General features: G+C 36.7%; 2 protein-coding genes and 1 pseudogene across 2 annotated transcripts; 1 reads left to right on the top strand and 2 right to left on the bottom strand.

Moving 5' to 3' along the window:
* The window catches only part of LOC121766800, a 50,083-nt pseudogene extending 35,172 nt beyond the window's left edge, over window positions 1-14,911 (bottom strand).
* Window positions 14,912-15,995: 1,084 nt separating this feature from the next.
* LOC121767403 (deoxyuridine 5'-triphosphate nucleotidohydrolase-like) lies at window positions 15,996-17,275 on the top strand. Its single transcript, XM_042163669.1, has 4 exons — window positions 15,996-16,053; window positions 16,474-16,598; window positions 16,697-16,788; window positions 16,873-17,275. Exons 2-4 carry the CDS (start codon window positions 16,495-16,497, stop codon window positions 17,124-17,126), a joined length of 450 nt encoding a protein of 149 aa, XP_042019603.1. The 5' UTR covers window positions 15,996-16,053; window positions 16,474-16,494; the 3' UTR covers window positions 17,127-17,275.
* A 2,016-nt stretch (window positions 17,276-19,291) lies between these two features.
* Window positions 19,292-23,769, bottom strand: LOC121767693. The gene is made up of 4 exons (XM_042164019.1): window positions 23,603-23,769; window positions 21,746-21,835; window positions 21,516-21,588; window positions 19,292-19,671 (listed from the first exon to the last, which is right to left on the bottom strand). Exons 1-4 carry the CDS (start codon window positions 23,649-23,651, stop codon window positions 19,659-19,661), a joined length of 225 nt encoding a protein of 74 aa, XP_042019953.1. The 5' UTR covers window positions 23,652-23,769; the 3' UTR covers window positions 19,292-19,658.
* Window positions 23,770-24,012: the final 243 nt, after the last annotated feature.

Genomic DNA, 24,012 nt, shown 5'->3' with positions numbered 1-24,012 from the left:
CCCCCAATTCAACAATCAATCCATGGCGGACTCCTCCGCCGGAGCTCCCCCGCTGCCGGAGCTCTCCAATTTCACGGCACTGCTGCTCCGCCACATGAGCAAGCGCCGTACCTGGGCCTGCCTCTTCGTCTCCGTCTATTTCAAATTCAAAAGTGAATCCACCACATGTTTCCTTCTTCCTACGCATTACATCCAACGGCATCTGAGCATCAGAACCTTCGATGTTTGCTTTCATGTCACGAGCACACTTTTCAACATCCAATATCATCCAATACAATAACAAATTGCCTGTGATAATCCTCCAGTAACTGATTCAATTTTGAGAAATTACAGAGAGATAATTCAAATTGCAGTTAATCATCCGCCTGTAATTGTTAGAATTTTAAGAAATTTTAGAGTGCGTGTGTGTGAGAGAGAGAGAGTTACGGAGAGATTCCGAGCACGGAGGCCTTGACGGCGGCGAAGAGATGATCTTCCTCCAACCTCCGTCGCTGATTCCAATAATGTGCAACCCAAAATACAAGAATAGATGATATCTAATTCAAAATATGGAACAATGTATTTTCCAAAATACCCCCATATGAATATTTAATTTAGTCATTAGATTAAGATAATGAGTGGTTGAGATTTGTTCTCTAGTTATACACTTAAGATTAGTTATACTTTGATCATCTCCATATATATATATATATATATATATATATATATATATATATATTATAACATTATAATTAGAGGTAGGAGAGGAGGGTTATCAATACACCCGATTCTAATTCTATAATCGAAACCGATCCATCACGGTATCGTCTTTAATATTAGAATCCCTTTTTAGCTTTTAATATTATGAACTTGAACTTTAATTTTAAACCAATAGATACATAGGTCACATAAGAATATAAATATTCTTACATTCTCCCACTTGACCTTTGTATTGTCTTGATGATTTAATAACCATAATGCGCACTTTTATATCAAGTTCAATATATACTTTAAATACCATGATAAAATTAGAATTAGTCGAATCATGGCTGTCACACATCATTAAGCGACATGATCCCTTCCATGCATCACATACCAATTCCAACTTCACATTGTCCTTTCATTGAGATGAACATTTATTCTCAATTTATCATATGTTATCCAAAAACCATAATTGTATACAAACTATAATGATAACATATTCAATAAACAGAAACATAACTTTTATTGAATTCAAAGTGTCTTACACTTTACAAGCATAATACAACTAAAATAGCAAGGCTTTATCTATAATACCCATACGCTCTACATGACCAATAAATATTTTGGGTGGTAGTCCTTTAGTTAACGGATCCGCTACCATCATATCCGTCCTAATATGCTCAAAGAACACTCTTTGTTTCTGTACTTCTTCTTTCACAGATAAGTATTTTAACGAGTTCTTTCTTCTTTTGTTCTAGGCAAATAATGGAATTCCAATTTAATGAAGGAGAATAGATTTATTCTGAATGAGGGAGTGACGCATAATCGTTGTGCGTCGTTATTAATAAACGCACAACCCTTATGCGTCGTTCTTTAGTGACGCACAAGGGTTATGCGTCGTTTAACGACGCATAAAGGTTATGCGTCTTACCTTAATTACGCATAACCCTTATGCGTCGTTAAGTCGGCTTTTAACCCCCTGTGGGCTGACGCAGCGCACAGAACACACTTTCACTTCATTTCTCGGAGATTTCAGGTGATTTTAGGCGATTTCCGGCGATTTCTCCATAAGATCCGGTAATTTGTTCATCAATTTAGCTGCATTCATCATTATTCATGTTTATTTTGCTTTCATTTGTTAGTTTTACCCAATTTATACAAATTAGGGCTTGTAGGAAAAATGTCCATAATTGTCGTTGTTTTAAATGTTTTTGATGCAGAAATCATGCAAGTATTTGTGAGTTTGTATTAGGGTGGTAGAGTAGTTCAACTATCACATATGGGTATTGGTTATGAACCACCTCATCCGAGGAGCTCCATCATATTAAATTCAGGTGTTTCCTATTCTGAATTGGTAGCAATGATCTGTGATGCGATGAGAATAGATATGAACCAACACACAATTGAATTATTATGGAGACAATGTATAGTCTTTGCTTCCGGTATGAGTTATACATGTTCTGTGATTTGCAATGATGAAAGTGTAATGTTTATGTTCAACAATGCTCAAAATTCAAGTGGGTGTATTGAATTATTTGTTGAGTATGCACCGGTAAGGAGTGTAGAAATCCCACCAGTTGTTGATTATGGTATTGGATCATCTGCGAGGGTGGACCAAATGAGTTTTGATCGTAGTATGAATGAGCAGAGAGATGTTGTAGATGTTGTAGGTGTTGCTGATGTTGGTGTTGGATTGAATGATGAGGTAGATGTTGCAGATGATCTTGATGAGCCACGGCCACTATCTGAGACAGAGCCAGACCCCGATCTCAGTGATGGTGATGGTGCTGATGATGTCGGTGGTAGTTCTGATGATGAGATAGTACCATGTAAACCTGTTATGCAAGGTGAACAACCACTTCCGGAATACAATCCTAGTGGGTTTAGATTCTTTCATGAATTACCAAGTCGTCCTTCTGGAGTATCGGATGATGTGGGTGGTAATGAACACAGCCTTTTGTATTGGAATGAGAATGAGCCGCATCGGATTGTGTTGGGAACAAAATTTGATTCCAAGCTACACGTGAAGACTGCTATAACTATGTGGAGTTTGTGGAATGAAAAACAGTTTAAGGTTGTCGAGAGCAAATTAAGAAGGTGGCATGCAGTATGCAAATTTCCAGCAGGAACGACAGTAACAGGGGCAGGCATCATCAGCACCACTGACGCTGAAAAGGTGAGGGAATGTAAGTGGGAGGTTTCAGTTACACAAAGGTCGCATGACGATATGTGGAAAGTTAGGAAGTGGAAGGCTCGACATACTTGTATAGGCCATCGTGCTAATAGAGATCATGCTAACTTTTCATCCCCAATGATAGCTCTGTTGATTCGACATCATGTGCGACAATGTGCCGATTTCAAGGTCTTCTCAATAATAGCTGATATTCAAGACAGATTTGGTGTGTTAATCAGTTATAAGAAGGCGTGGTATGCAAAGAGAAAGGCTATAGAGTTTGTATACGGTGGATAGGAGGAATCATTTAGGCAGTTGCCAAGCTACATGTTTGAACTCCAGTCACAGAATATGGGCACAATTGTTGAGTGGAAGCATAACGATCTGTTGAGTCAGAGGCGTACAATGGTGTTCAACTATGTTTTCTGAGCATTTGGGCCTGCAATACATGCGTTCCAGAAGGCCGCACCGGTGTTAACAGTGGACGGGACTCACCTCCGAGGAAGATTTAAAGGTAAGTTGCTTGTTGCTTGTGGTTTTGATGCTAACAAGACATGCTTGCCTATTGCATATGCTGTGGTGGATGAAGAAACCAATGACAGTTGGTCGTGGTTTTTGGATCATGTCAGAACTCATGTCGTGAAATACGAGAGGGAGGTGTGCATTATATCAGATAGGCATAAAGGACTCTTGAATGCAATGGAGTCTGAAATCATGACAAGGGCCCCGCAGATACACCACAAATTTTGTTTGCTTCATGTGAGGGCAAATGTGTTGAAGAAGCACAAGGGCCCCAATGTGAAGGCCATTATATGGAAGTTGGGGGTCAGTTCTCAGGAGCGTAAATTTGCAAGAAGACGTCGAGCACTACATGATGTCAACAGTGGTGCGGTTCGAATGCTGAATAGGATTACAAAAGAGTGTTGGTCACTGTGCTACGATGATGGACTTAGGTGGGGGGTGGCCACAACAATTTGGCGTCACGGCCAGTGAAAACACGACCGTCTGCTCTCAAACCCCACAGGCTTTGCACATCCTGTAAGGTTACAGTAACCTCACCAACTGGAAGGTGGAAACAGTGTGTCTCAGGCCTCCAGCGCTCGATCAAGGCAGTTATTAGCTCATTGTCCATCCTCATCGGTCTTCCACATTCAACCACGCCTCTGAACCCCCATACATCAAGCCAATACATCACATTTTCATGTATTGGCAATGCCCAAACCTTACTCTCCGTCCTACGACTTCTTAACATATTTGTTGTGCCATTCGCCAACAAGGAGGCTGAAATGTGTTCGTTCTGATGAAATAGTAATGATGGATCCTCAGGTCCATAGCATAACTGTTGTTCGGAACTTGCAGATGCCATCTACTTCAAAACATTCACCCAAGATTCAATTTTTTCATAACAACTCAACAATCTAACTAAATTGCAACTTAGGGGCGCAATATATGCATATGAAATACCCAATTTACGGAAAATCACCTAACAAAAGGGGCGCAATTACAAAAACTTAATCATTTGCTTCTACCCATTCAATTATATGCATACGAAATACCCAAATTACAGAAAATCGACCAAAAAATCCATCAATTTCATCATAAACCCTAATTTTGCTAAATTATATCCATATGAAATACACAAATTACCGAAATTCGACCAAAAATTCCATACTTTTCATCATAACCCCTACTTTCATCATAATCCCTAATTATATGCAACAAAACAACACAAATATACCAAAAATCCATCAATTTCATCATAAACCTTACTTTTACTAAATTACAGAATATCTGCCCAAATTAAGCATTAAAGGATGTATTTAGCCAAATTGAAGAACAATTACCGGAATATGGTCGAAAGAGGGTGGAAATTCACCGAAAATTACTCGGATTCGTCGGAAATTGCTTTGGATTCGTCGCTCGGTTTTGGCTGCTGCTTCTTCGTCCTTCGTTTCTGTCTCTTTCTACCTTCTGCCCGTTTTAAAACGCGACGGACGACGCATAACCATTATGCGTCGCTAGCGAAAGACGCATAACCATTATGCGTCGTTAGTTAGTGACGCATAATGCTTATGCGTTGTTAGCTGACGACGCATAACCATTATGCGTCACTAACTAACGACGCATAATGGTTATGCGTCTTTCGCTAGCGACGCATAATGGTTATGCGTCTCTCTGTTAACGACGCATAACCCTTGTGCGTCACTCCCTGAGGCGGAATTCAACTAATCATCTTCATTAAATGGAATTCCATTAAAGATCTTTACCAAAAAAAGAATTTTTCCGTATTTTAACTCCATGTGCTTAGCCCCTTTCGAGTACTTATCGTTCTTTGAAAAGAAGACAGCTGCGGAATTATCACAATAAATTTTCAGCGGCCTAGCTATAGAGTCGACAATTCTAAGCCCTGAAATAAAGTTCCGCAACCACAATCCGTGAACAGTGGCCTCAAAGCATGCCACAAATTCGGCCTCCATAGTGGAAGTAGCAATGACAGACTGTTTTCCACTTTTCCATGATACTGCTCCTTCGGCTAAAAGGAACAAATAGCCAAACGTTGATTTCCTACTATCAACGCACCCGGCATAGTCTGAATCTGAATATCCAATGACCTCTAGATGATCGGATCTTCTATACATAAGCATGTGCTCTTTGGTGCCTTGCAAGTACCTGAGGACTTTCTTTGCAGCCTTCCAGTGATCCATTACGGGATTACTTTGATATCGACCCAACATACCAACCTCAAAGGTGATATCCGGTCGCGTACATGTTTGAACATAGTTCAAACTCCCAACCACTGATGCATATGGAATTCTTTCCATTTCCTTACGCTCCAATTCATTTTTCGGACATTGCATTTTACTAAACTTGTTTCCCTTCTGAATTGGAGCAATTCCTGCGGAGCATTTTTCCATTCTATATCTCTCTAATACTGTATTGATATAACCTTTCTGAGACAAACTTAACAATCCTTGTGATCTATCCCGGAATATCTCTATTCCGATCACATAAGATGCCTCACCCATATCCTTCATTTCGAAGTTCAAAGAGAGATATTTCTTTACATCATGTAATAGACTCATGTCATTTGCGGCTAGCAAAATGTCATCAACATATAGGACTAATATAATAAACTTGCTCCCACTGATTTTAATATAGATACATCGATCAACGATGATTTTTGCAAAACCATATGACACAATGATATCATTGAACTTTATATACCATTGTCTAGAAGCTTGTTTGAGTCCATATATTGATTTTCTCAACTTACATACTAAACCTTCTTTTCCTTCTATCATAAATCCTTCGGGCTGTTTCATGTATACCTCATCTTCAAGTACTCCATTTAGGAAGGCCGTCTTTACGTCCATTTGGTGAAGCTCTAAATCATAATGAGCCACCAAAGCCAACACAATTCTTAAAGAATCCTTCTTTGAAACTGGAGAGAAAGTTTCTTTGTAGTCAATGCCATCCTTTTGAGTGAAACCTTTGGCAACAAGGCGAGCCTTGTACCTTTCAATGTCACCTTTCGAATCACGTTTTGTTTTAAAGATCCATTTACAACCAATGGCTTTAAAACCTGTAGGCAATTCTACTAAGTCCCAAACATTGTTATCGCCCATAGATTTCATCTCTTCCCTTGCTGCATTTAACCAATTTTCAGAATTGTTACTTTCCATGGCTTGTTGGAATGAGATTCGGTCTTCATCAATGCTCAAGTCACATTCACTTTCAACAGAATATACCACATAGTCATCCGATATGGCCGATCGACGTTCCCTTACTGATCGCCTTAAAGATTCTATTGGTTCATTATTCTGTTCTTGAATTATGACTGGTTCATCTTCAATCTCAACAAGTGGGTTATGCACTTCATGATGTTTAATATGAACAACAACTTTAGGTGCAACAATAGGTGGATGAACAACTTTGTCTTGAACTTCATTAAAGTCCACTTTACGAGGTTCACCACTCCCACTAGTTTCATTGTTTTCAATGAACCTTGCATTTCCCGTCTCAACTATTCTCGTACTATGGTTAGGACAATAGAATGTATATCCCTTTGACTTATCTGGATAGCCAATGAAGAATCCACTGACCGTCTTTAAATCCAGCTTCTTTTCATGTGGATTATACAACTTTACTTCTGCATGGCAACCCCAAATACGTATATGTCGTAAACTCGGTTTCCTTCCCGTCCACAGTTCAAAATGGGTCTTTGGAACTAGTGTTGCCCACGGTTCGGAACCGGACGGTTCCGGTTCGGAACCGCCGGTTCCGGTTTGGTCGAAGGCGGAACCGGAACTGGACCGTGAGGCTATTTCACGGTTCCGGTTCCGGTTCCAGTTCGAAAACCGGCGGTTCCGATTCCGGTTCGGAACCGCCGGTTTTTCCGGCGGTTTAGGCGGTTCCGGTTCGGAACCGGCAGTTTCGCGGTTCGATTTTTTTTTTTTTAATTTGAAATTTGGATTTATACAACAATTTGGAACAAAAGTACAAGACAATGTATAATTCATATAGAAATACGACGAATAAGGAGAAAATGATATCAATTTTATTGAGTTTGAGTTGTAACGGACAACGATACATTACAATTTACAATACATATACATCAAAGCCCACGTAGTTCTCGGGATGATGACATATTGCTATGTAGAAATGTAGAAATATGGAATAATATATATTTTTTTTGTTTTAGCAATTGAGAAAGAAAGACAACTTATAGAACTACGGGAACAAGTATAAGTGTATAGCAATGCGTAATAAGAGTAGCACTTGCGTAATTAAATGGAAGCACGATAGCACAAATGAGAAATTGGAGACAAAGAGAGAGAATTGGGAGATTGAAGAGAGAAACTCTTATGGAAGAATTCGAATTTGAAAAAAAAATTGAATTTTTGGAAAACCGGCGGTTTTGGCGGAAAACCGCCGGAACCGCCGGTTTTCACGGTTAACCGCCAAAAAACCGCCGAAACCGGCCGGTTTTGCAGCTGAAAAGCTGCCGCCATCGGCCCCATCCCCGATGCCTTGATATACGCGCCCGAACCACCAGTTCCGCCGGTTCCGAACCGTCCCGAACCGCCGGTTCCGAACCGTCCCGAACCGCCGGTTCGGTAACGGTTTCGGTTCGGAATATCTTGAACCTGAACCGGACCGCGACCCGAATTGCGACGGTTCTGGTTCGGGAAAATTGCCACGGTTCCGGTTCGGAACCGAAACCGCCGGTTCCGGTTCGGCGGTTAACCGCCGGAACCGGAACCGGTGGGCATCTCTATTTGGAACTGCCTTACTAGGAATCCGATTAAGCATATACGTTGCAGTCTTTAATGCATAAATCCATAACGAAAGAGGCAAATTACATCCACTTAACATGCATCTAACCATATCCAAAAGAGTACGATTCCGCCTTTCCGCTACACCATTCTGTTGCGGAGTGCCGGGCATTGTATACCCCGCACAAATGCCCTTACTTTCGAGGTACTTTGCAAATGGGCCCGGACATTGTCCAGACTCATTAAATTTTCTGTAGAATTCACCACCTCTATCTGATCACACAACCTTAACTTTTCTATCCAATTGCCTTTCCACTTCATCTATGAATATCTTTAAAACATTCACCGATTCAGCCTTTTCACGCAATAGATATATATAACCATACCGTGAGAAATCATCAATAAAGGTGATAAAATAATTTCTACCATCCCGCGAAGGTGCATCAAAAGGACCACATATATCAGTATGAATTAACTCAAGAAGTTGAGAACTCCTTGTGGCTGATTTCTTTACTATGTGTTTAGTTTGCTTCCCCTTTATGCAATCTATACACATATCTAGATCACTAAAATCCAATTGAGGAAGAATTTCATTCTTTACCAACCTCATTATCCTTCCTTTGGATATGTGACCTAGTCTTTGATGCCACAAGTAAGCCGAACATTCACTTGACATACTACGTTTTATGCCTCTACTTTCAATATTAAACAAGGATTCAGAAAACTTTACATCAAGATTGAAACTATAGAGTGAATCAAACAAAGTACCACTTCCATAGAAGTAATCATTTCTGTACAATGTGAACACACTATTTACAAACTTGATTTTAAAACCTAATCTATCCAACCGACTAACAGATACAAGATTTCTAGCACAATCTGGTACATAGAGACATTCCTTAAGATCTATATAACATCATGTGTCTAAGATCAGTCTGTAGGTCCCGACGCCTTTAATTTGTGCCTTCATCCTGTTTCCCATGAACAAGTATTGTTCACTTCCTTTTATAGGTTGGATCGTACTGAATCCCTGTTCAATATGAGACACATGAGTAGTAGCACCAGAATCTAACCACCAAGTATTATTAGGCACTTCAATAAGATTCGATTCAAAGCAAACGAAACTGTTATGTTTACCTTTCTTATCAAACCATGCCTTTCTTTTCGGACAATCCTTCTTGAAGTGTCCCGTTTCTCTACAGAAGAAACACTTCATTTCCTTCTTAATCTTCTTTTCGAGGCCTTTAGGTAAAGAAGAATCTTTACGTTTGTCCTTTTTACTTGTCTTTCCCTTACTGGTGCTCGCTCCTCCATGACCCATTAGATTCACAACTTGGCCACCCATCTTCTTTAGTCTCCCTTCCTCTTGTACTAACATGGCCTTAAGCTCTTTAAGGTCCAATTTATCTTGTATGGTGTTATAATTCACCTGGAACTGGCCAAATTCATTAGGAAGAGAGTTTATGATGAATTGAACCAAGAACTGTTCGTGAACCTCCATTCCCAAGGTAGAGAGCCTTGCTGCCAAGTTTGACATGTGTGTTACATGATCGTGAATAGGTTGGGACCAGTCAAACTTTCTTGTAGTGAGCTCACTCATTAGGCTCCCTACAATTGACTTGTCGGCCAATTCTGATTGTGAACACTCTTTTATCTTTTCTATGAATTCCCTTGCACTCTCTGTCTTAGGCATAGATGGCTTAAAACTTTCTGCCATCGCCATCCTCATAAGATTGAGACTTAGCCTGTTAGAGTGCTCCCAAGTCTCATATCGAGACTTGTCCGTTTCGGAGCTTTCTTCCGTAATGGCTGCAGGCTCATCTTCCGTAAGTATGGCATGGTCAAGTGACATAACACCCAGTGAAAACCGGATCTGTTCTGACCATTCACCATAGTTCTGCCCATTGAACTTTACGACAGAGTTTGCAGATGCATATATATTAGATGAAGCTGCAACATTTATACATGCTTACAATTAGTGCTTTGAACTTTAAACACCGGTTCAGATAACTGTAATACTTTAAATAACATGCATTCAAGTAACCTTTGGGCAATACTTAAAATACACATACTTTCAACGATGCTAAAAAAAATTTCTTTAATAATTAATCAAATCATACATATATCAAATAAGCATGTTGCCTTTGGGTATACATACTACATAAGACACATAGTAGACATGATTAATCCCTTTCGTATTATTAAATGTATACAATGATCCACCTTTGGGTGATCTCCAAGTATATAAATAATAATATAATTGATCAATCAAACTTTAATGTCATTTATAGCATCTCTTTAATCATGATCAATTAACTAACATTCATCATGCTCAATAATTAAATGCAATATAACAAGACCACTTTGGTGATTAACAAGTTATATATTATTTAAATATTGAAATCTTTAATGGGTAGAAAACATTATATTGTTTTATCATTTCATAAAACAATACCCAACACATAAGCGGAAGAAAATTTAACCAAAATCGAAAATTAAGACCATTTAAATTTCAATTTTGAAAACACATAAATGGTGAATTAACCCAATCTAGATTGGCTCTGATACCAACTGCTAGCCATCTTTCGATACTTTACCGATTTCGATAATGAAATCTAATTCTAGATTTGAATTAATTCAACCATAACATTTATACTATGAAGTGGAGATAGATCACCAACCTCCATCCATGCTTATTAATTTGATGTAGGGTTGGATCCACTATTTGATGTTTCCCCTTAAACTGCTATTGATGTTTATCCTCTTCTTGACCTCAAGCCTTCTATTTGATCCCTTTAATGGATAAGGAATCAAGAGCACTTTTGTATATATATATATATATATATATATATATATATATATATATATATATATATATATATATAGGTTAGTGATCAAGATATAACTAATTTTAAGTGTATAACTAGAGAACAAATCTCAGCCACTCATTATCTTAATCCAATTACCAAAATAAGTAAGCATTTTTAGTTAATAAAAACTGCATAGGGGTATTTTAGGAATCAACCTTATTCTCATATTTTCACATACACACTATTCACACTCACACACAAACCCGCACTCTCTCCTTCTCTCACGAAAGAGGTGGCAGAGCAGCTTGCACCTCCTCTCCGGCGGCACCCTCCTCCGGCGCCGGAGGGAGAGTCCACAAGTGCGCCATCTTCCACAAGCGCTTCCCCACGGGGCAGGCATTGGGAGGGCACAAGCGCTGCCACTACTACGATGGCACCACCGCCGCCTCCAGTTCGTCGGAAGGGGTGGGGTCCACTGTTAGTCACCGGGATTTCGACCTCAACCTGCCGGCGTTCCCTGATCAGTTCTGGCGGAGATATATGTTGTTAAGGCAGCGAACCAATGGAGAGAGCTGATGCCGCTTATGCAGCGGCCGTCCGCAATTGTTGATGGCGAAAAATAAAAGATATAATAAAAGGATGCAAAGGGATGAAGAAAATGAGAGAAAAATGTGAATAAAAAGATATAAATGAATCAAATTATGATGCCAATTATATCATTGAATGATTTGTACGTAGTCCACTATATTAGCTTCGATTTCACTGATATAAGAAAGGAAAGGTTCATAATTTGTCATTCAAAATTTAAAAAAAGTACGATCATATATGAATATAATTTGAATTAGATTGAATAATTTTAGCTACGATTATCTCATTTCATAATCATTTTCATACATCTAAATTTTGTTTGCCAACTCCACAAGGACCTCAATTCGTTGTTTATATCTTGATAATACGATTTTATCTGCTAATCACAGTTACTGTTTATTAAAAATTTTACAATGTTTTCGTTTCTTTACTTCACTCTTACTATGATTTTACTTCACTCTTGTTTGCAAAACACATCACTCTTAGCATGATTTTACTTCACTCTTGTTTACAAAACACATCACTCTTAACATGATTTTACTTCACTCTTGTTTACACTGATACTCTTTGCATGATTTTACTTCACTCTTGTTTGCAAAATACATCACTCTTAGCATGACTTTACTTCACTCTTGTTTACAAAACACATCACTGTTAGCATTATTTTACTTCACTCTTGTTTACAAAACACATCACTCTTATTATGATTTTACTTCACTCTTGTTTACAAAACACATCACTCTTAGCATGATTTTACTTCAATCTTGTTTACAAAACATGTCACTCTTATTATGATTTTACTTCACTCTTGTTTACAAAACACGTCACTCTTAGCATGATTTTACTCCACTCTTGTTTACAAAACACATCACTCTTATTATGATTTCACTTCACTCTTGTTTACAAAACACATCACTCTTAGCATGATTTTACGAATCACATCACTCTCAGCATTAGTTCTATTGTTTACGAATCTTTGACCTTATTTCGGCTGCAGCAGCTTCATGGATATGAGAAAATAAAATCACTCTTAGCATTAGTTCACTACACTGTTGTTCACAAATCACATCACTCTTCGCATTAGTTCACTTCACTGTTGTTCACAAACCACATCACTCTTAGCATTAGTTCACTTCACTGTTGTTCACAGACCACATCACTCTTAGCATTAGTTCACTTCACTCTTGTTCACAAATCACATCACTCTTAGCATTAGTTCACTTCACTCTTGTTCACAAAGCACATCACTCTTAGCATTAGTTCACTTCACTCTTATTTACAAATCACATCACTCTTAGCATTAGTTCACTTCACTCTTGTAAGCCACAAAGCATGGATAATTATCAAAATGAACATAATAATTTCTCTTGTAATAGAAAAGTAATCTCTGACCTAATTAATACTAATATTATCACTGTATAAACCAATCATACAAGAAAGTTTAACTATTTTTATTTCATCATCAACACTTTCTGCTATCTCGAATTCAGTACCAGATTTTTATCTTATGCCTTGGAATCATTCACATTACTATCATCAATCATCTTCATCTCTACTTCGCAAACTCCCTTCCACACAACCTCTTTCTCCAGTTTCTACTGCTTCAAATCCACCATCAACACGACCCTCAACGCCTTCCCCAACCTCAGTCCTATCATGTTCATCACCAGTATTCGGAGCTAACCAATGACTGCTGCTCCATCCTCTCCTCTGTTTACTTACCCTTTTGTCTTTCCAATTGCTCCTACGACCTACCGAATTCCAGTCTACACGCGAAAGTTTCATGGCGTTACCTCAAATTAGGGATTTCAAATTGTTGCTGCGCTCCGATTCAGTGGAGCCATTTAAATTCGAAAATCAATCAAATCAGCTTGGCAATCGTTGAATTTTGCAGACCTAACCTGATGTTGCGTAAATTCAATTGGATATGCAATGACCATAATACCCCTGCCTTGTTATTATGGAGTAAATTTGTGATTGATGGAACTAATTTATCCTTAAAATTCAAAAATTAACCCTAGCCCTTGATTTTGTTGATCTTGTGGCTGTGATTTGTTCTCTAGTTATAGGTTTAAGGGGATCTTGCCCTAGATCACTACTCTATATATATATATGTATAAATATATGTGTGTATAAATGCCGACTATATCTGTAAGCATTTGTTGGTGTGTTTAATCCATGCATAGGCCATCCCTTTATATAGACTAATACGTGACCCTTCGTGGAGAGACACTCAGACGTGACTTTTCATTTTAAATACTACTGCTTTATTAAGCAATAGACACGTTGATTTGTAAAGCAGTTAATCAGTTTCTAAAGAAACTAATTCATGAATCTCAATCCGTATGTCACATACATGCATATCACACTTACAAATATTACTTTATATACTAACTGCCATAATTTAATAGTATTAGTTTAGTATATTACGGCAACACATATATAATCAATTCATTTATACATACATATACTTATTCTATTAGTATATAATATATATATATATTATATATTATATATTATAACATTATAATTAGAGGTAGGAGAGGAGGGTTATCAATACACCCGATTCTTATTCTATAATCGAAACCGATCCATCACGGTATCGTCTTTAATATTAGAATCCCTTTTTAGCTTTTAATATTATGAACTTAAACTTTAATTTTAAACCAATATATACATAGGTCACCTAAGAATATAAATATTCTTACACAAACTTGTTAATTTTCTGTTGGGACATAAAATTGACATAAAACCATGCCTAAATCATATGCATAAAACGACAATTACATCATCTTCAATTCAGATAATCAAAATTATTTGGAAACTCACCAAGAGCGTGCAAGTTATACCAGCAGATAAGCAAATTGCAAAACCGTACAGTCTCTGCAAAAGGAAGTAGAAGAAGCTCATCAACTATGATTATTCAATTCCAGTCCAAAACAAACCACACTATGATTTGCAATTGCAATTTCCGGAAAAAATAATAACAAAGTGTCACCTGTTTGGTGGACAAAGTGCAGTTGCGATTGAAATCATCCATGTAGTCTGCTGCTGCAGCTGCTCTTCATCGTCAACTTCCATGCCCACCAGCATTTTCATCCTCTCAAATGCTTGATTCATCTTCTCCATTTCTCTCGAATTAATTTATGAAATCAACTGTCACATAAATGAGTTTCTGAATTTGTAATCTAGTCCCCATCAAATTTACACTAAGACCCTCCAAAATCATATAAACTTCTGTATAACCCCTGGAGTTTCGTTGTATCTGAACTCTTAGAACCTTTTGTTCTCTGCATTTTGCGAACTTAATTTGATTAAGTAAACCCCTCTCTCTCTCTCATTTCTCTTGAAACGATAAACCTTAATTCAGGAGCAGGGGATCAAGTTCGTCTTCCTTTGCAACTTGATATGGTAACGGTACCAATTCTTTGAATCAATCAATCATTCATTCATTACTTGTCAGTTTTCATGGTTTTCTCTAATTTCCCTTCCTTTGTGCGTGAGTGTTTGATTGGATTGGATTGGATTGGATTGGATTGGATTGGCTTTGATTATAATAATTGAGCGCCGTCTCTTGATGAATTGTATGTTGTTTATTTGACAAAGGGAAATTAAATACTACCTCCATCCGACATTAAGTGTCACATTTAGTGTGGGCACGAGTTTTAAGAAATGTAAAGAAAAGTGAGATGAATAAGTTGGTGGATTATGGGTCACACTTATATACAGTATAAGTTTTATAATAAAAAAATTGAGTATAATTGGTTACTGGAATATGAGGTCTACTTATCATTTATGGTAAAAGTGAAATGTGACTCTTATTATAAGACGAACTGAAATGGCAAAATGTGACACTTATTGTAGGACAGAGGTAGTAACTGTATATCAGGATCTTGTGTATTTTAACTGAGACTTAACTGAGACGTGTTATTAGGTTAGTTTGTAGAGCCAGTAGTTTAGTTAATTCTTTTTGGATGTTTGGCATAGACTTTATCATTCAAAGATCTAACTAATTCGCCCCGGGTCTCAGTGGGTCGGGATGGGCTTCGATGACCTAACAATGGACTTATTTTATCTACCAAACTACCAAATAACCGGTATAACTCATGTATCTTGGTCTTATCTAGGCTACCAAACAATAGAAAATACCTTCTCATTGATCCGCATTTTTTTTGAGTCTACTCCAGATGATTGATAAGATTTGTCCAAGGTAATAGAGTATGCTATTATGTCTTAGAAATGAAGTATGTTCTCTCAGTGCTTTTAGTTTTTGGGCTTGTAGCTTGTCAAACAACGAGTAATGGTGTTGCTGGTTTGTAACCATATGGCCATGTAGATAAAGCATAACTCTGGTTTGTAACCATATGAATGGCCATGGAGATAAATAACATGCATCTGATTGATGGTAGTTCATAATTCATCTATAATAAGTTAATAACTCTGGTTGTATAATGTGGTTGACTTTGAGAGTCTGTTGTACAGTTTTGAAGAGTTGGGCACCTTTCTTGGTATTGCTTCTCAAAAGGTTCTCTTCTATCTTCAACCATAAATGACGCCACTACTTTGTTGGATTAGAGATCTAAAGGAATAGGCAATTCCTTTCATATCTCAATTTGTAGAGTGAGACATTTTTTCTTGTCTGATTCATACTTACTTTGGCTAAGGAAAGCTTATTCTAATATAGTATGTGATATTGCTTCATCCTGAGTGTTTTTTCTGCTTTTAGTTCTATTTTTAATATCATATCCTTAGGAAAAAATAGTGACTTGCTAAGCCTAAATTCTACCACATTGAAATCAACCGGTTTTGCAACACTCAAGCCATAACTAATTTATACCTTTTCTTAATTTCACAGTTCACATCCCTATGCTTCTCTAAGTCTTGCTAAAGGGTTGGAGAATTTATAGCAGTAGTAGTATTTACTAAAGCTTCAATCTTTTTGCAGGGTGAGAAAATAGCTTCTAGAATGATCCAGGAAGTTGCGCCGTTTCTTCGAGTGAAAAGGCTCTCGGAGAAAGCCATTTTGCCTTCTAGGGGTTCCCCTCTTTCAGCCGGCTACGATCTCTCTAGGTTTGTATATATTCATATAGTTCCTTTTCCCCACGAACCAGTTTCCTGTTTTTCCTTCCCATGTTTCCAGAATGTTATATTGTCCATGAGTTCAATAGTGCCGTGGAGACGAAGGTTCCAGCTAGAGGAAAAGCTCTGGTGCCAACGGATCTCAGCATCGCTGTTCCCGAAGGAACGTATGCTCGAATTGGTAATTTTTCTGCATACTTGAACATGTTTTTGTGTTTCTTCAATGAAAAAATGCACAAATGTAAGAAGATTTTCTTAACTGCAGCACCGAGGTCTGGGCTGGCGTGGAAGCACTCAATCGATGTGGGGGCGGGAGTGGTGGATGCTGACTACCGGGGGCCGATTGGGGTGATCCTTTTCAATCATTCCGATGTTGACTTTGAAGTGACGGCTGGAGATAGAATCGCACAGTTGATCATCGAGCAGATTGTGACCCCGGAAGTGGCAGAGGTTGATGATCTTGATTCCACGGCTCGCGGCTCTGGTGGGGTTTGGATCTACTGGTGTCTAAGAACTTGATGTTTCTTGTCATTGGTATGTTAGTATGGTAGATAATGGTGATTGGTGAAGGATGGTACATTTGAAATATGGGTTTTGGGTTTTCTGACTTGGTTCAGTGTAAGCAATTTCGGCCTTCTTCGTATTAACATGGAAATTATGATGCAACCTTTGTGGATTGCTAAATTCGTGACAACAAATTGTTTTGACATCCCTTTCTATTAAAGTGATGTAAAATATTTAGATTAAAAGGGGGGTTGAGATTAACTAATGTACTACCGTCAAATTGAGGAACTTAAATTATTGAAGAAAATGTCATAGGCGACGCCCACTTTGAAATAATTATAGATTAACCAAATTAATGAAACAAAACTTTCCACAAATGCAATAAAAACCCACTAACAATAGCTTCTTGTTAGTCACTAACAAGTTAACTAAAATAAATAAGAATATCATTATCGAAAAAAAATTAAGAAATAAATAGGTTGTATTTATAGAAATAAATTAAGAAAATAAAATAATAATAATAATAATAATAATAATAATAATAATAATAATAATAATAATAATAATAATAATAATAATAATAATAATAATAATAATAATAATAATAATAATAATAATAATAATAATAATAATAATAATAATAATAATAATAAATCTGCTGCTGGTGCCGCGGCTCTCGGCGGTCCGCAATAGACAGCCGCGGTCCCGTCCACCCCGCCACTTCCACGCCCTCTGCCGCGGCTCCCTCCCTTCCAGCTATAGTCCGTCGCAGCCTCCCTATTATGGACACTCTCACACCCCAACCCCAAACATCCGACGAAATTATTTCAACTTCTACTTTTTTTTGCTTACCTAACTCGGATACATTCAATTTCAAGTTAATCATCTAGTATTTGACAATCAATTATTATTAATGTATTTTTTTTTCTTTCTGGACTACTTATTCGAGTTCAGTGATGTTATCTTCTCTTCTTCCTCCTCGGGTCTAAACTCAAGATCTAGACTAATCTTATGCTTAAGCTTTCATAAGGAATCAATTCTTAGTCTCCGTGCCAAAAAGAAACGCCTCAACTACCGTAGAACGGATGGAATATCTACCTACCAGTGCAATATCAACAACCAACGGTGAATTTAAACACTCAAAAGAAAAAAGGAATTCATCATAAATGTAGATGAGCAACTAAACTGAAGACTTGCATTGAGGGTTCTTGTATCTAAAATATACACGTGACTCATTTATACTACACGTCTTGAACCTCTCACTAATACCTTATGTGATCTAAAGAGACTAGTGAAACCAAAGTTAATGATGTAGCAGAAGTATACTACTAGGTTCATATTCCGACATTTCTTGAGATGAATTCAAGCAAAATGAAAAAGTGATGCTTAAAAAATGATAATGAAAAGTTGAAATTCCAGAACCCAACTTAGTTCTCTCAACTTCTTGTGAATTTCATTTGAAATTCCCCCATCTCCAAGATGTTATAAAAATCAACCGCTTCACATATGCTAATAGTAATAGCTATGCAAATGATCATTAACCTTACAAGAGAAAGAGAGGCAATGGATATAACTACTAGTACTATTTTGTTTTCTTCAAAGAAAGAGAGAATTAACTATGCAAGAAATTGCATTAGCAATGAGTATGAATGATACAGAAACGTATAGAAAATGACTGAACTGGTAAATAAAGAACTCAACTAATTGACAACTCTAGAGTATAATAACTCAATGTACTTTTTATTTCAACAATGATGGCTTTACATAGATAAATGAAAATCCTAAACTTATGGAATAATAAAACTAAAAGGAAAATAACTAAAAAGAAAATAAGCAAAAAATGAAACCCTAATTTGTACAAGGAAAAAAAATTAGTATTTTTCCATCTACTAATTTTACTAACTAGGAAATAAATAAAACTCAAAAACTAATTTGCTTAGCCATCCTTCATCCACTAAACTTCATTAATGGCAGAAACTAAAATCAAAATTATTAGTCTGAAGCTGTATTAAAGGAACTAAAGGGATCACCGCAACTGAAAACGAGATTTTATCATTGATGATGCAAAATCACTACAAAAACAATGTTAACGGAATACTTCAAATCTATCATAAAACAAAATTATTCAGGCACAAGTATAATGCATTTATAATCATTTAACAACTTCTGTGCTGCAGTAGTAACAACCTAAGAATTGTTTTCGATAATGAAGCATGAAATAATCGTTGATACAATCTGAACTAATTAAAAATCAGATTCAGTGACTGAAAAAACTTTTAGCTTTAAAGTTCATTCAAAGACAAAGACTGTAACTTAAATGGCCAAGCAGAATCAGTGAATCTGACCTTTTATATCGTTACAAATGCATAATTTCTTGAGTGGGATCAAGAGGACATAAGACTGAGTTGATCTTTTGAAGTCTGGAAATGAGAAAGTACATACATTTGAATTGCTTGAGCACATTTTCAGTTGTCTGCTGCTAAAACACGACTCAGACGTTAATCCACATGGTAATGCACATTAGTATCCGATGACAGAAGCTATACATCAATGCAGGTGCCTAAACAAAAAAAGAAAGGACATAAAATGGAAGGGTGAGAAAAAAATAAACAAAACTATCAAAATAAAAACATGCAGTTAGAATGGAAAAATATGACATACATTACTGAGTTTCCCATATAATAAAGCATGTTGGTCATTCAAGGGGACTTTGCAGTGCCTAAATATTTACTAGTCAAATTACGACATATCCAGTTGAAGCCATTATCTGAAGATGCAGTCACTCTATATGTTCTAAAGATTTAAATAATCAACAAGAAAACAACTATTAGAATAAGAAATGCAGTTAGCATGAAAACATTGAGCTTCCCATTGAAAAACATGTCGGTAATGCAAGGGGAATTTGTAGAGCCTAAATAGAAACCAATCAGTTATACAAGGTTTTAAATGGCATTTTACTTGAGGGGTATTCCATTGGCCCTGAAAGGCATAAGCCTCAAGGCAGTCCGAGGTGTAGGCCTGAGCTATAAATAAAAAAACACATGAAAATCATACCGAGTATTCCCTCCGTCCCAAGGAAGATGCCCTTCCTGGGCGGCACAAGATTTTATGCAGCTTTATTTTGTGAATTAAGTGGAGAGAGTAATGTAAGAGTGAAGGAACAAAGTAGAGATAAAAGATGTTTTTAATTTTAGTAATGGGTCATCTTGGTTGGGACACTCCAAAAAGAAAAGTGGGTCATCTTCAATGGGACGGAGGGAGTAATATAGAAAATATAAAAACAGAAAGTATAATACTAAAACACAACAAAACACAACTTTTACAATTTATAAGATGCGTCACCGGAGAGGGAGAGGGCAGGGTGGACGAGAGAGAGAGAGAGAGAGAGAGAGAGAGAGAGAGAGAGAGAGGAGCGGGAGGGGGCAGACTGTCAGACTGTGTAGGTTTTTCTCCTTATTTTAGAGTTGATTTTTCTTTTATTTTCTTCATTAAGGCTTTATAAAAACAGTCCGCTTCAAATAGGGCTTAACCTTCAAGCCTATATTCTAAAGAGTAAACCGGAAAAAAAAAGAATATAGTGGAACAAACCTACAGCATAGAAAATATCACTTTTTGCGCTACACACCCGATGATTTAGAAGGATACATGCATAATTGTAAAACAACAAACTAAGCCTCATCCCGCTATAATAATCATATCTTCAGTCAAACACACACTTACACTTGAAACAGTGAAATAAAGAGCCATGAATCTTGCAAATGCATTTAACCAAACGCCATATGAAGATGCAATATCACTGACTAAAAGGCAAGACTTCCACCAAATTTAGAAACCAACAATATTGATGCTGGACAGGAAAAGAAGGGCTAACCATTTCATAGAACATCTCTGTATTTGGTTCTAATCGCTACTTTTAAGGAAATGAGAATTCAAAAGTCTAGTCAAATTTCTAATTATCAAGAACCAAATTCATATAGTTGGTTCTTTTTTATGTGTTTCTCCTTGATTTTAACATGCTCAATACAAATGAACAGAGAAAAGAGAAAAGCCTATCTACCTACTTTCTCAAGTACTATATTAGTAGCACAATCAAATTATACATCAATACTTGTAACCACTGCAAAGAGTAGCATCGGTAAATCATTCTTCCTTTCCTAATAATTGTGTAGTTCACATAATGACCTTGTGATCGATGATTAGCAAACATGCTGACAAATCATGGAAGAACTAGAAAACTACTAAGTTCAAAATAAACAAATTTGCTAGCTTCATTCATGGAACGAAATGTTTAATTCAAAAAACATAAATCATACTAACCAAAAGCTACAAAACATAACAAGCACCTAAAAAACCCGAAAAGATAATATGATCTAAACCATGGATAAACAAGATTTAAAAGCTCACCTTTTGCAGAAATCAGTCACGTATCTCGAAGTGTTGTAGAAGATAAACCACATCAGCACAAGAACAAGTGTATCTTTCCAATATTTAAGGTCCACGAAGATCAAATGAACAACAAATTAAGATATACACCCATCAAATAGAAACTCAAATCTTCATCTATCTATTCAGAACAAATCAAATCAAATAAAAAATGGCAAAAAAGGATTTGAATTAGAAAGAGTAAAGGATACTGAAAAGATAGCGCTCCCACCAATCGAGCATGTAGAGACCGAAGGTGACGTTATAAAGATAAATCTTGCGTTGAACCCAATTCATCGATTCTGAAAATATATTCGGAGAGAAAGAATCCCAGACTTAAAATCTGTTGAGTAATACTATTTGATTGCTCTCTATATATTGTTTAATTAATAGTAATTTGTTAGATCGAACGGTACATGTCAAAGTAAAACTGAATCCAGAATTTAGATTCAATGTAGCATGAGAAAAGAGCGAAAATTGAAACACAGAGTTACTAAGATTCAACAATGTCAAACTAAAAAGGCCAATTTTGAAGAAATTGAAACGAAAAATGGTGATTTTAAATTGAAAAGCTAAGTTATAAGAAGAGAAGAGCCAGAGAGAGAGGGAGGTGACGTCAAGCTGGCAGGGTGTTCACAGCGGCGGCGTGTTCAGCATGTGGCAGCACAGCGATGGAGAGGGAGGCGGAAAAATCAAACTAATATCGATGGTTAAACCGGGACCATCGATTCGGTGGAAACCGGGTCGTTGCTTCCGGTTTAAGACGAATTTTCAACAAAGGAAATCAATATTTTCTTTCAAATTTAAACTTTTTCACCCAATTGTTGTTTATAAACAGCCATCATTTTCATTCTCAAATAACACATCTTGTATTAGGGTTCGAGTGATGCGAGGATGAGATGGTTCAAGAACTCAAAGGCACTAACTTTCAAAAAAAAGGAATGAAGACCACTTCCAGATGTGTCGATAATTGTAACTTTGCAAAAACGTCAGCATTCAAAATTTAGATTAAAAGTGGTTGAGATTAATTAATGTAACGACAATCTACCGTTTGATGGTCAATAGTGTTAAAGACCAAAAACTCGCAAGCATTTGCCGAGTGAAATATATACTAAAGCATAAGACACATCTTCGATAGTCATTTGTAAAATTTAAGTGACATGAGAAAGAATAGTAGTAGTATTGAACAACAAATGGCATTTCTGAGTAATGACACTTCATGATAAGATTCAAAAATAAACATCAGAACCAGTACAACTAAAAAAATAGGGAAAACTGAAATGGAGATAATGGCAATTTGACTTTTTGAAACCTCATATACTACTTCTAAACAGAGGCACACGATTTCTCTATTAGGCACTAATTTAGGAGTGACTGACTTAATCACATAGATAGTATAAGGAATAACATTTTTCTGCTGCATTTGAATAAAATATAGTACAAGGTAAAACACATGATAAGATAAATCTTGTTCCAAATAAGAGGGAAGGAAATAGCCTGAAGCCAAACAACTATTGACTGTAAAATTTTCAAATTCACCCCACATTATCAAGTTCAGCAATCGAAAGAAATGATTTTTCAAGCACACTGATGAGTTTAACAAGAGTTGGAAAGAACCGCCAGTTAAATTACTTGGCAACACTGTAACGAACTAAATTTAAAAATGTGAGGAATAAGGTAGCAACTCAAATCAATTATGCACGTTAAGCAGCCGCCACAAAATACTACATTAGTAAAAACTAGAAAGACGAATCTTGTTCCCAATGGAGGGAAGGAAATAGCTTCAAGCCAAAATTTTCAAATTAACCTCACATTATCAAGTACAGCTATCGAAAGAAAAGTTTTTTCAAGCACAGTGATGAGTTTAACAAGAGTTAAAGAGAAGAAATTGCCATTTTCAATCCGAAAAGATGATAATTGAAACACGCAATAGCGGCATCAATTCACGACTGGAAAAAAATACCAAAAAAAAACAAATCACGGAGAAAACATTAATCGGAGAAGAAAACAATGACAAAAAAACAGGAAGCAACAAATGAAAAAAAGAGGCTACGGAGAAGAATGTGAACCTTTGGTGATCAAATTAGGGCGAGAATCAAAGTGAGTCTTGCCAGCCATTGATGATCGAGGTGGGAGAGAGAGATGCCGAAAACCCTTTTGATTGACTGCTGCACAGAATAGACGAAGGCGGGTGAAGTGTAGGGCATAAAATAAATCAGGGAAGGAAGGATTGGGTGATATGCATTCATCTTTTTTTTAAATTCTTTTATTTCATTTCCTCGATAATAGAGCAAATTCCCATATGCAAAATAAATTTATTAAAAAACTCTCTCTTGCAAATCTTTTGGTAGCATAGGTTAATGTAAATATTATAATTAGTTCAAATTTCGACGAAACAATAATTAACTATTACTAGTATATTAGATTATACTGATCATAAATAGTGCTCCATCCATCTCAACTAACTTGGTACAAAACT

The sequence above is a fragment of the Salvia splendens genome, chromosome 15, assembly GCF_004379255.2.
Source record: "Salvia splendens isolate huo1 chromosome 15, SspV2, whole genome shotgun sequence".
NCBI lineage: Eukaryota > Viridiplantae > Streptophyta > Magnoliopsida > Lamiales > Lamiaceae > Salvia > Salvia splendens.
This window is presented reverse-complemented; position numbering and strand designations above follow the sequence as displayed.

Excerpts from the sequence above, each read along its gene's own strand:
- LOC121767403 (XM_042163669.1), top strand. The coding sequence starts at position 16,495 with ATGATCCAGGAAGTTGCGCCGTTTCTTCGAGTGAAAAGGCTCTCGGAG. Across the intron at positions 16,599-16,696 it reads GCCGGCTACGATCTCTCTAG|TGCCGTGGAGACGAAGGTTC; the intron begins GTTTGTATATAT and ends TGAGTTCAATAG. Across the intron at positions 16,789-16,872 it reads AGGAACGTATGCTCGAATTG|CACCGAGGTCTGGGCTGGCG; the intron begins GTAATTTTTCTG and ends TCTTAACTGCAG.
- LOC121767693 (XM_042164019.1), bottom strand. The coding sequence starts at position 23,651 with ATGGCTGGCAAGACTCACTTTGATTCTCGCCCTAATTTGATCACCAAA. Across the intron at positions 21,836-23,602 it reads CCCTAATTTGATCACCAAAG|AATCGATGAATTGGGTTCAA; the intron begins GTTCACATTCTT and ends ATATATTTTCAG. Across the intron at positions 21,589-21,745 it reads GTGGGAGCGCTATCTTTTCA|ATACACTTGTTCTTGTGCTG; the intron begins GTATCCTTTACT and ends AATATTGGAAAG.